General features: G+C 40.3%; 1 protein-coding gene across 1 annotated transcript in view; it reads right to left on the bottom strand.

Annotated features, from left to right (window-relative positions):
- Positions 1-231: 231 nt before the first annotated feature.
- LOC103397277 (WSC domain-containing protein 2-like) overlaps positions 232-11930 on the bottom strand; it is a 21719-nt gene continuing 10020 nt past the window's right edge. The window contains exons 2-6 of the mRNA XM_025052728.1: positions 7427-7548; positions 7158-7332; positions 3944-4108; positions 3358-3558; positions 232-1034 (exon numbers count right to left, since the gene is read on the bottom strand). Of these exons, the coding sequence (XP_024908496.1) occupies positions 682-1034; positions 3358-3558; positions 3944-4108; positions 7158-7332; positions 7427-7548 (1016 nt within the window). The 3' untranslated portion in view covers positions 232-681. The remainder of the gene's footprint in view (positions 1035-3357; positions 3559-3943; positions 4109-7157; positions 7333-7426; positions 7549-11930) is intronic.

Here is an 11930-nt window from a genome sequence, read left to right as displayed (position 1 = left end):
TCATTGTTGCCTGATTCCAAACTGCTGCTGATCTCTGAATATGTCTGTAATTTTTTTTAATTTCTAATTCCTGGTATTTCATTGAATCTCAGATTTTTATTTTGACATGAATTCAAATAGAACATTTCCTAATAATAAAAAACAAAATTGCTATGCATTCCTGTCAGAACTCCCCCAACTGTGGTATATTTCGCAGCTATTAACCACAGCTGGATCACACACATTGTTTGTCCCACGTGGGGTGTCTTTTCACTAACTGTTAACCTTTTATTAACTCACCCATGGGCCCACATGGACATGCTGACTGGGTATAAAATTTTGGGTCATGTAATTCCTATAAGTGGTATCAAGCAACAACATCTAGCACAGTCACTTCTTCTTCATGTTAAGGTGTGTGCACATGCATAGAGCAGGATAAGAAGTACTTTTGTTTTTTTTATACATAGAAAAGATAATGTAAATAAAAACAAACATAAATAAACAAAATAAATAAAGACGCTGCCAAAAATCATAAAAAAGGAGGAATAAAAAAATGACAGTAGGAGAGCAAAGACACTTTAACTTCAACTACAATGACCTTAGAGGGAAATACTTAAAACAACCATTGAAATCATGTGAGTCTACAAAACAGAAGAGTGCAGGTAAGTGAGAAACAATGAGGAAATGAGGGAATCACAGATATCATCTCGGCATGTAGTCCTCAGGAACTCCAGACATGTTTCTCTTCTTCAAGACAGCATCTACTGTTCTGATCAGCTCATTGATGTCTGCTCTCATTTCGTCCGTGTAGGGGTCGTACTCAAGTTTCCTTAGCACCGATCTTTTAAAGTTTCCATCTTTCTGGCCCTCCACACAGAGCAGACGTTCCTCTGAGACCTTCAGACCCAGAAATTGGACCATGCCCTTCAGCTGGGAGAACAGGTCTCTCTTTAGGTTCTCAAAATGGACCACGTGGACACTCTTACCATAGTTCAACCAGTCCAGTGTGTGGGAGGCCCACCATGGGGCGTAGTTCTTCACAAACTCAGGCCATTCTGTGGGAAAGAGGAAAGAACAAAGAATCATTCAACAGAGATGATCGGCTGTCAGTACAATGAGATACAATGAAACTCATGACCAAACAAATGACCATCATCAACCATCAATTGCTTCCTACAATATTTTTTATTCTATTTTTTATCTAGCTTGTGTGCTTTTGTTCAGCTATTTTGTTTACTTCAACCTGGTTTTAACCATAGATCAGAAAAGATAATTTTGTGAAAAAAATAAATTTAATGTATTGATTGTTAAAAGTTAACAGTCACAATGTAGAGGGTTTCTTTTTATAAAAATGTTTGTTTATAATAGTTAATATCAGCTCAATACAAATACTCAATAAAACATACAAGGCAAATCTGAATATTTCTTAACCTAAAGAATACTGAGGATAAACAAAATATTTATAGTGATCATCAATTAGTTCCTCTACTATTTTTGTAATTTAATTTATGTATTGCTTTTCTTTAGTTATTTTTATTTATATTTTTTTACTTCAACTCAGTGAAATATTCTGGTTTTATCGGGAGATAAATATAAAACATCCAAAAATCCAAGATAATTTCTCCTAAATTCTCTTCACACTAACTCCCTAGACGACTGTTGTTCCAAAACACCTATACTCCCTGGGAACAATGGGAAGATTCCCAATCTACATCCTTACAGGGAACCCCGAATCCATCCACTCCTTTTGATTTACATAAAATCAAAGAAGTTGTTGTTTGATCCTTTTGTGGCAGTAGCTGTGCTGCATGAGTGCACGTCTTTACTGTTGGGAGAGGCTGCAGTTACATTTTAAAAGTCTGCTGAGTTTGCAGTGCTGTCCCAGAAATCATAGACTGGGGACATTTGAGGACCAGAGTTTGCCAAATATTATATTCTGCATCTAAAAAGCACAGGTAGCAACATTCTGACGTCTGACCACAGCTCTGGCCAGTCAGCCAGTCAGTCAGGATATGTTGAAAATCCGTAAACTTTGTGCAGAGAAAGAGTTCTGAAATGTAGAACTCATTTATAACAGTGCATTAGTCAATATGTCCGTCAGACACACAGGAGGTGTAGAACTCATTTCTAGTGTTTGATTCCCCAGTCTGTCTATATGTTTATCTCCCCACTTTTGCTTAAATAACTTTGCCCATTGTTTGATCAATATATGATTATTTTTAAGTAATGCTATATATTTTATGAGGTAAAATAATATATTTTTCAGTTATGTCCCCCTGTAGGCGAAGACTGTGGAAGAGCATCAACACTGATGGACTGCTGTTATTGGAGTGAAAAAACAAATCCAAGTGCTGCTTCAAATAAAGGAGAATTCATATCCAGTATTTATTCTTCACGGATTTATACAGCAGCGGGCTGTGTGCTGTGCATTCCCTACCAAGTGCGTTAGTTTACATTCAGAGCAGTGTTTCAATGTTATCAGAAAAGCTTAGAAAACATTTTTTCCACTACAGTAAATCAGTGTAGAAAAACTGCTTTTATGACTTTGAGCGAAGAAGAAAGTGATTATAACTTTAAAAAAAAAGTTCTATGTGGTTGTTAAAATTGTCCTCCTTAGATTAAAAAGATGCCATTAATCTAAAAGCTAATTTGAGTTTCTTCTGTTGTTATGGTGTGTGGTAGGCTGCTCAATTCTTTCATTTCTCATTTTTTTGGAACTGATTCTTGCTTGGAACATGGAAATGGATTTGACACCACTTCCCAACATTTGTCCTCAAACTGACGTTTTCCACCTAATTAAATGCACTTATAGTACAATGGTGTTTTTGTTTCTTCACCATTGTGTTGGTTCCGTGGAAAAGTCTCCATTATCAGAGGAGAGTTAAAAACAACAGTTCTTAGTCCCTTCGTCCTCATTTTAGACTGAACAATAAAATTAACATGGCTGAATATACATTTTTAATCTGAATTATCACAGAGTAGTTATTGAAAAATCATAATAAATCCAGATCTAATTCAACATTACTGAATATGACAAAGGCTTAGATGTTTTCAGTATATTGCTGGAACAGAAAGACAAATAACTGCAGGTATATGTTTGTGTTTCACACTTGGTTTTCATTAGTGACTGATTGAAAGAATGGGAGATATTAATATTGTAAAATGTCCAAAACAAATTCTTACTCAAAAGCCAAACTTAAAACAAGCTAAGTGCTTAGATGAAAGTTTAGTCATGTCATAATCAGCCTTGATTAGAGTAAGGATGTGTATGGACAGCAGAGTTATTGGATATACAATATGTGTCATTCTGTGCATGTAAAAATATCGCTAAGTTAACATTTCCACGGTAATAAATATAAACATGTTTTTGGTAGTTACCTTTTCCTTTCCAGTGAGCCTGTGAGGCAAACCCAATGTGACCTCCATATTTTCTGTTAAACTCTGCCATCAGGGCTTTGTACGGGTTCCGGATCATGAGGATACTGGAGTCAAAGGATTTGATCTCCTTCCTGGTGCCCTCATGTGTCTTGATGCAGATGGTCCTCCCGCTCCTCCAGTGATCACGCTCCCCTTTAAATCCTGAGAATCCACAGGTTGACCGCTGTCAATATTGTTATCCCGAGGAATCACTTCACAGTTAATGATTAACTCAGTGAAAATAGGTCCTGGTACTGTGATGATGATAAATCTCAGATTGGAAGCTGCTCCTGTATATACAAGATATAACTCAACTTTACTGTAATTTTTCTGAATATATGGTACACACCCAGAATTAATGTGCAGGTTCTAGTGCAAAAGGCATAGCAACAGTTACAGTATATACGTATAAGATGTATAGAGTAGTACAGAATATAAAAATATAATAAATATATGTTCGTGAAAAGTGACTATGTACATCTATATAGAAATATATAAAGTGATGGAGATGTATTTGAAATGTCCAGAGGTTCACAGTGAGGTTCACCTTTATTGTAAAGATAGCCATCAAAGTAATAGCTGCCGGTGTAGAAGCCGGTGGCGAGCTCAATGAGATGGCGAGCCCAGGTGTTACCAGCTCCTGGGAAACTGGCGAGAGCCACCAGCTGCTTAGCCTGAGTCTGGAGGAAGTGGCGGTCCATGCAGCGGTTATCTAACAGAGGAAGAGTCAAAACAAGAGAAAGAATAGAAACAGAAGAAGAAGAAGAAGACCAATGAACACTTAAAATATTTCTAGGGCTGAAGGCCAAGATGCTGCCAAATATTAGACATTTAGAGCAACACTATCAAACATTAACAAATGTTGGAAGTGAGTCACTTTGGTTTCATCATAGTGTTGTAATTTCTTAGAAATAACAACATGGTGAACAACACAAACTGGAGAAACGTGTTAGATTTCAGTGGTTTTCACATTTGGTTTGGGTCTGAAAGCAGGAAGCTGCTAAGACGCCAAAGACCTTCCCAAGCACACACACTCACATAGCCCCAAACATTCAAAGAGAATTATTCCTAAATTCTCTTCACACTAACTCTCTAGACGACTCCCTGTTGTTCCAAAACACCTATACTCCCTGGGAACAATGGGAAGACTCCCAATCTACATCCTTACAGGGAACCCCGGATCCATCCACTCCTTTTGATTTACATATAATCCATCCATCCATCAATCCATTTTCATGCACTTATCCATTACCGGGTCACGGGGGCAGCAGTCGCAACCCAAATCACATTGCACCGTACCACCCCCCCAAACCTTCCTGCAGGTGGTGAGTCCACTGGAAGGTACCAACCTCCCTAACCAGGATTTGAACTTGCCCAGGAGGTGAACCCTGAGGTTCCACACCCAAGACAGAGACATTGCCTCTGGGCCAAAGCGCCACCATAAAATCAAAGGAGTTATTGTTTGCTCCTTTTGTGATAACACCTTGCTCAGTGACAAAAGGTTCATAAACATGTCCTTCAACACTGCTGAATCATGGAGCAGCAGCGCCACATAGTCGTGACTGCAGGCACAACCATGATACAATAACAATAATATGATTGGCCACAAGAGGCCTAACCTCTCTCTTACATTGGCCTACAGCATTTAAACACAAACCCGGGAAGTCGAAAACCACTCCCCCCAGACAGGTATATCAGCGTAAACCACTAATGATACATTGGAAGTTATTCTTGAGCACAAGTTTAGTTCTTGACTTTGCGTACTGGTAACTGTTGTACGAGATTTTCTTGAATACTTCTCCAGTCGTTTCATTTTACTCGTTGGACCTGTTTGTTTTGGCGTTTTGTTATTAAACGAATTGACCATCTACCGGCTGTTTCATTCCTTGCCCGAGACTACCCACGAGAAGATTTCTTCAATTTTGGTGCTGTGACTACGGGGAGAAGAAATCCTCCGATTGGTGTCGTGCTCACGAATGAAGAAGGGCCAAATCGTTCAACTGGGGCTGTGACCCAGATCGAAATACAGCAAGAATCTTTCACATGTCTAAAACCTAGAAATGCGCAAAAAGGCATTTAACACGAAAAAGAAAAGTATATATTTGTTTGATTGGTGCAGACTTCCACTATATTCATTTATCTTACTGCAGCATGTTTTAAGTTACAGTATATGGTTTGTGTGTGTGTGTGTGTGGGGGGGGTATATGTTTCTGTGTGTGTGAGTGTTTTCTATTGACTTCTGTCTGCGGTCTTGCCATTCCGTGTCACAAGTGTCTTTCTGATAAACAACAAAATCAGCTAATTATTGTGTAGCTAACAGAACAGTAATATAATGTCAACAGCAATAATCGAATCGAATCAATCACGATTATGATTGTACAGTTTAACAAAGAATCATATCCAATAATGATATATAATAATAATAATTATAGTTCAACCTTCCAGTGGACTCACCACCCGCAGGAAGGTTTAGTGGGGTTGGTATGGTGCAATGTGATTTGGGTGGCGACTGCTGCCCCCGCGACCTGGTAACGGATAAGCGGATGAAAATGGATGGATGGATGGATGGATAATTATAGTTCATTTTAGATTTCATAATATCCACTAAAGTATTTATGCTAATTAACTAAAAGCAATACATAATGGTATTGTAAAAAAAAATGTGTATGTGGGCTGTAATCTATTAAGTTATGTATTTAATTTATTTAGTTGTTCTTGCTGCCATGAGCACTTATCTTTAGTAATAATTTAAACCACAGATTTAATTTAATTAAATCCTCAGATCCTACGGAAGATTAAAGAGTTAGAAGTCAGGATTATTTGAGTCTTATCAATCAATAATAACCATAGGCCTAAATTCGAGCAGACAGTGAATCTAAGCCGAGTGTGTAAAAAATTAAAGACCGCCTCAGGTCGTCTGTTGTGTCTGTCTGTAATGAGTGAGTCTGTCTGAGCTCATCTGTGAAGACGCTCAGGATAGAGAGCAACGATCAATCAGTGTTTTAATAACCTGTGGATGGAACGCCAAAAAATCAATTACTGTGATTTTTACACGGCCTACCACAGCTTTAGTAATAAGTAAAATAATAAGTGATAATGATAATGATCATTAATCAGATCTGTCAAAATTAACACGTCAACTGCAATAATTACATTTTTAAAATTGATCACATAAAATTTTAAATGCATTTTGATGCAGAATGATGCACACTTTCATTTAAGCACAATGTGGGGAAAAATTCAGGGAAACCATGGGTTTTAAAATACCTATGGTTGTGGGTACATTTACATGCTGTTATTTATCTTTCTGTCATGTTCAGAAATGTTGATTTAGCTCAATTAATCATTAATCTACAGCTACCCTATAAGTATACAGATTAAAATTGTTGATCATATGAGACTCCATATATACAGTATATATACTGTATATAAGACTTTGAATCTGGTCCAGGGTTCAAATTGGAATCCTAACTCACTACGTATTAGACTCTTGTTCTGGGTTGGCTGTTTGGTTAACGTCCCTATGAGTTGACTGTGGTCAGTAGGAAATAAGTCATCTTTTAACTAGAGGTTTTGTGGGTCAGTTCCAGCCCCTACATGCCAATATGGCAAGACATGTAACCTCAAGGTGCTGGTGTTGGCTGTGTGGCAGTGTATGAAAGTGTGGCTCAACTGTGGAGAACGTGGAGTAAAAGCCTTTGACTGGGAACCAAGAACATAAATGTAATAGACTAAGAGTGGAGAAAAGAAAAAAACAATACCTTGGACTTGTGTCTGATAGACTACAAAGTACTCATCGTTACCACAGCTCTCAAACTCCTCCCCCTGACAGCGGTGCAGACACATGTCCTCGTCCTCCAACTCATGGAGGGAGAAGAAAGGTGTGGGAAAACCGCAGTGACACCAATCTCCAGCCAGAACAGCCAGCGATTTCTCCTGAAATATGACTGCTGTTCAATAAACTGCAGACACACCGACAGGAACATTGACTCCCACTAAACCAAAAAGGGAGGGGGGTGGGGGGTCTCACCCTCTCTGTGCATATGTCCACGCACTTGTCCACAGACATGTTCAGGATGACTGCGCTGAAGGGGAGTGCCAGTGTGACATTGTCCGGACGATGAAAACAACCCTTGAAAATTGCACTGCCATCTGAAAGAGACAAAACAAAATGATATTCATGACTGGGTTCATACAGAGTGACGACTGAGCACAGTTTCCATCAGCTTGTCCTCTGACCACTGACCCCTGATGCAGCGTTCCCACTGGTGTTACAGTCTACTGAGTCTCTCGCTGAGCCAACAGTGATTATTGCCTTTAACCTAAGGTCTCCTTTTTGCTTTAAGAGTCGGCCATAAATCACCTCAGCAGAAAGAGCTGCTTACTAGGAGCTGGGTTTTTAACCACTTTTAATATGCTCTCACTTAGTTGTGTGTGCATAATTACACATCTAGTGGGCAATAATTTAATTTTAGCCTCGAGGTTGCATCAGAAAAAATGAATCTGTCAAAATCTGACACTCTAATATCTCCTTGGAGATTCACTTTCCACACATCCTAACATGACGCACACTGATGTGGCCTGTTATCCCCTGTCTTTCCCTGTGGTAGTGTATGAACATAATTGTTGTTATTTAGGTCCATAATCCTTCCTGAGTCTCTCTGAGTGTAAGCTGCACCAGGAAATTTCTCTGTATACTGATGGACAAAGTGATACATTCACAAAGCCAAGTACGGACAAGTGAGGCCCAAAGAGTCTGCACTTACTTATCTGCCTTTGATAAAAATAAATAAATAAATAAATAAAAAGAATACTTTATATGTCTGTGTAGGTTCTCAGCTATCCAGGTCATTTAATCCAAAAATAGTTACATCGAGGGCAACTAGACGGAGTAGGTTTTTTGAAGATGTTCCACCTCTCATGTAAAGGGCTTCTTTAGTTCTGAAGTTTCACCTGTCTTCTTCAGAACTGAAGAAGCCTCTTGGATGAGAGGTGAAATGTCTTCAAAAAAACCTACTCCGTCCAGTTGCCCTCGATGTAACTATTTTTGGAATACTTTATAAGGTATTACTGTACACGACGAGGACAGAATAACCTGGATGGGGAACAATTTTTCTGATATCAATACGGAGAAGATTCTTGGTGCAGCTGACCAACAACCTTCAGATTCTGCAGCAAAGCTTTAGATATATACTGTACCACAGGCTGAAAACATGTGGTCTACATCAGCATGAGTTATATATAAACAACTGGCATCTCCCAAGGTCCTTTTTGACGTTTGAAAAATGTTAGCTGGTAAAATAAAAGGATGCTGCAATTAAATTTTAAACCCAGAGACAAAATTGAAATGTCTAAAGTTTAAAGATAAATTAAACTGCAAATGTTGAAAAAAATATTTTTTTTTCTTGAACCCTCTCTGTTTAAAAAAAAATAGAAATAAAAAAAAACATGTATCTCGATGGATAAAAGAAAGCGATGGGTGGACTCTTTCTGGAAATAAATGTTCTTCAGGCCCCTCCAAACATCACGCGTCTTGTTCTGCCCCAGCTGCTCCTCAAGCTTCTCCTTGTAGGTGTTCTTGGCCTTCCTGATCTCCTGCTTGAGCTCCCGCTGTATTATTTTAAGCTCATCCCTGTTCCCTGAAGCAAACACCCTCTTCTTCTTGTTCAGCAGAACTTGAAGCTGGGGGGTCACCCATGGCTTGGTGTTGGCAAAGCACCGCACCCTGCGGGTTGGTACGGTGCTCTCCACACAGAAGTTCATGTAGTCCGTGATGCAGTCAGTGAGGCCATCGATGTCATCTTCATGAGTGCTGCAGAAAGTCTCCCAGTCTGTCGTCTGGAAACAGTCTCTCAGCCTCTCATTGGCCTCCTCATTCCACATCCTCACATTCTTCTTCTGTGCAGGCTGCCTTCTCACCATGGGTGTGTATTCGGGGCGCAGATACACCAGGTTGTGATCGGAGCGGCCGAGTGGGGGGAGGGGGGCGGAGGTGTATGCGTATTTTGCATTTGCATACAAAAGGTCCAGCGTCTTGTTCTCCCGGGTGTGGCACTTCACGTACTGTGTGAACGTGGGGAGGGTGGAGGACAGCGAGGCATGGTTGAAGTCCCCACTGATGAGCAGGAGGGACTGCGGGTGCAGTGTCTGCAGTCTGGACACCGAGTTGTGGAGCAGCTCGCACGCAGCCGCTGCGTCGGCTGACGGAGGGATGTAGACTGTAAACACAATCACGTGCGAGAACTCCCTCGGGATGTAGTAGGCGCGGATGCCCACCGCAACAAGCTCAATGTCCTTTGTACAGAGTTGTTCTTTGATGGAGACGTGCGCGGGGTCGCACCATCTCTCATTCACGTACACCATTAGTCCACCGCCTCTCTTCTTCCCGGCCACATTTCTGTCCGCTCGAACCATTTCAAAACCGTCCATAGAAACGATCGAGTCTGGCGTCATCTCCGTCAACCAGGTCTCCGTGAAGCACAGCAGGCTGCACTCCCGAAACTCCCTCTCATGCCGAATCAGCGCCGCGAGCTCGTCCGTCTTGTTTTGAATGGAACGGACGTTTCCCATAATAACAGACGGAATGAATGGTCTGTACCTCCGTTTCCTCTCCTGAACATTCCGTCCGGCTCTGCACCCCCGTCTCTTCCTTCTTATTTCCACCGGAATCTCCGCTTTACCGGCGAAAGGAAGAGTGGTGTTGCGCAACGCCATCAGCTGGTCCCTGGTGTAAACAATGGACCCACTGAGCGTTTCAGCCGACGATGTTCCAAAAAGTGCAGAAAAAAGAAGGAAACAGACCACCAAAGTGATAAAAGTGGTCCTGTTCTGACGGTGACGGTCACATGATTTGACCACAAAAAAGAAATAGTACAAAACTAAAAAGAAAGAAGGAAAAAAAGTAAGAAAAAGTACTAAGAGGAGGAGAGCTACTGTACACAGCTGCTGCTCGTGCAGCGCCATCTTGGATAGGAATAAAAAGAATACTTTATATGTCTGTGTAGGTTCTCAGCTATCCAGGTCATTTAATCCAAAAATAGTTACATCGAGGGCAACTAGACGGAGTAGGTTTTTTGAAGATGTTCCACCTCTCATGTAAAGGGCTTCTTTAGTTCTGAAGTTTCACCTGTCTTCTTCAGAACTGAAGAAGCCTCTTGGATGAGAGGTGAAATGTCTTCAAAAAAACCTACTCCGTCCAGTTGCCCTCGATGTAACTATTTTTGGAATACTTTATAAGGTATTACTGTACACGACGAGGACAGAATAACCTGGATGGGGAACAATTTTTCTGATATCAATACGGAGAAGATTCTTGGTGCAGCTGACCAACAACCTTCAGATTCTGCAGCAAAGCTTTAGATATATACTGTACCACAGGCTGAAAACATGTGGTCTACATCAGCATGAGTTATATATAAACAACTGGCATCTCCCAAGGTCCTTTTTGACGTTTGAAAAATGTTAGCTGGTAAAATAAAAGGATGCTGCAATTAAATTTTAAACCCAGAGACAAAATTGAAATGTCTAAAGTTTAAAGATAAATTAAACTGCAAATGTTGAAAAAAATATATTTTTTTCTTGAACCCTCTCTGTTTTAAAAAAAATAGAAATAAAAAAAAAACATGTATCTCGATGGATAAAAGAAAGCGATGGGTGGACCCTTTCTGGAAATAAATCATAATAAGCAAGCCAGCTCTTTCCAGAGGCCAAGGTGAGCTATTAACAGTTCCCTTCATTGATGTTAATTATCCTGCAAACACAATGTGCTGCAATCAACTTTAAAAGAGAATTGCTGCAGGCTTCACATTTTGAAGGTTGTTAACTTCCATTCTAAATGGATGCAGGAGAAAATCTCCACATCTCTTCCATGGTTCCATCAGGCTGTCACTGTGTCAGCAACGCTGCATTAGAGGCTGTCTCACTGTCAAATAACTGTTATTAACAACGTTGTAAAGAAAGCAGACACTTTGGGCATGACGGCTGTCATAATGAAAACAGAGTGTTGACTGAAATGACTCATCCAGGACTGCGCTCCTCCTGGGGCGTGTTTTCCTGTTTAAGTTCATACTGATGATTTCCGCAACACTGAACCCTAACAGGACCTGATCGTGTCAGGTCTGTCTGTTTCCTGTTCCTGCTGTCTGCTGTGTGGGGTAATCTGTGTCATCACACTCACCTGTGTCTCTGTAATTAGTCTCACTTGTGTCACCTGGTACCCTTTGTATATATACCTCTCTCCCTCACTCTGTCCTGGTGGGGATCATTGTTTTGTATTGGATTGGATTGGATTGGATTGGATTGGATTGGATTGGATTGGATTGGATTGGATTGGATTGGATTGGATTGGATTGGATTGGATTGGATTGGATTGGATTGGATTGGATTGGATTGGATTGGATTGGATTGGATTGGATTGGATTGGATTGGATTGGATTGGATTGGATTGGATTGGATTGGATTGATGTTGTAGTAGCTGTTCCTGGGCAAAGCTGTTGCTGTGCTCAGCTCTGTGTATGCTTTTGTCTAGGTCTTTT

The sequence above is a fragment of the Cynoglossus semilaevis genome, chromosome W, assembly GCF_000523025.1.
Source record: "Cynoglossus semilaevis isolate Cse_v1.0 chromosome W, Cse_v1.0, whole genome shotgun sequence".
Lineage (NCBI taxonomy): Eukaryota > Metazoa > Chordata > Actinopteri > Pleuronectiformes > Cynoglossidae > Cynoglossus > Cynoglossus semilaevis.
The sequence above is the reverse complement of the archived record's forward strand: the minus strand, read 5'-3'. Positions and strand labels throughout refer to the sequence as shown.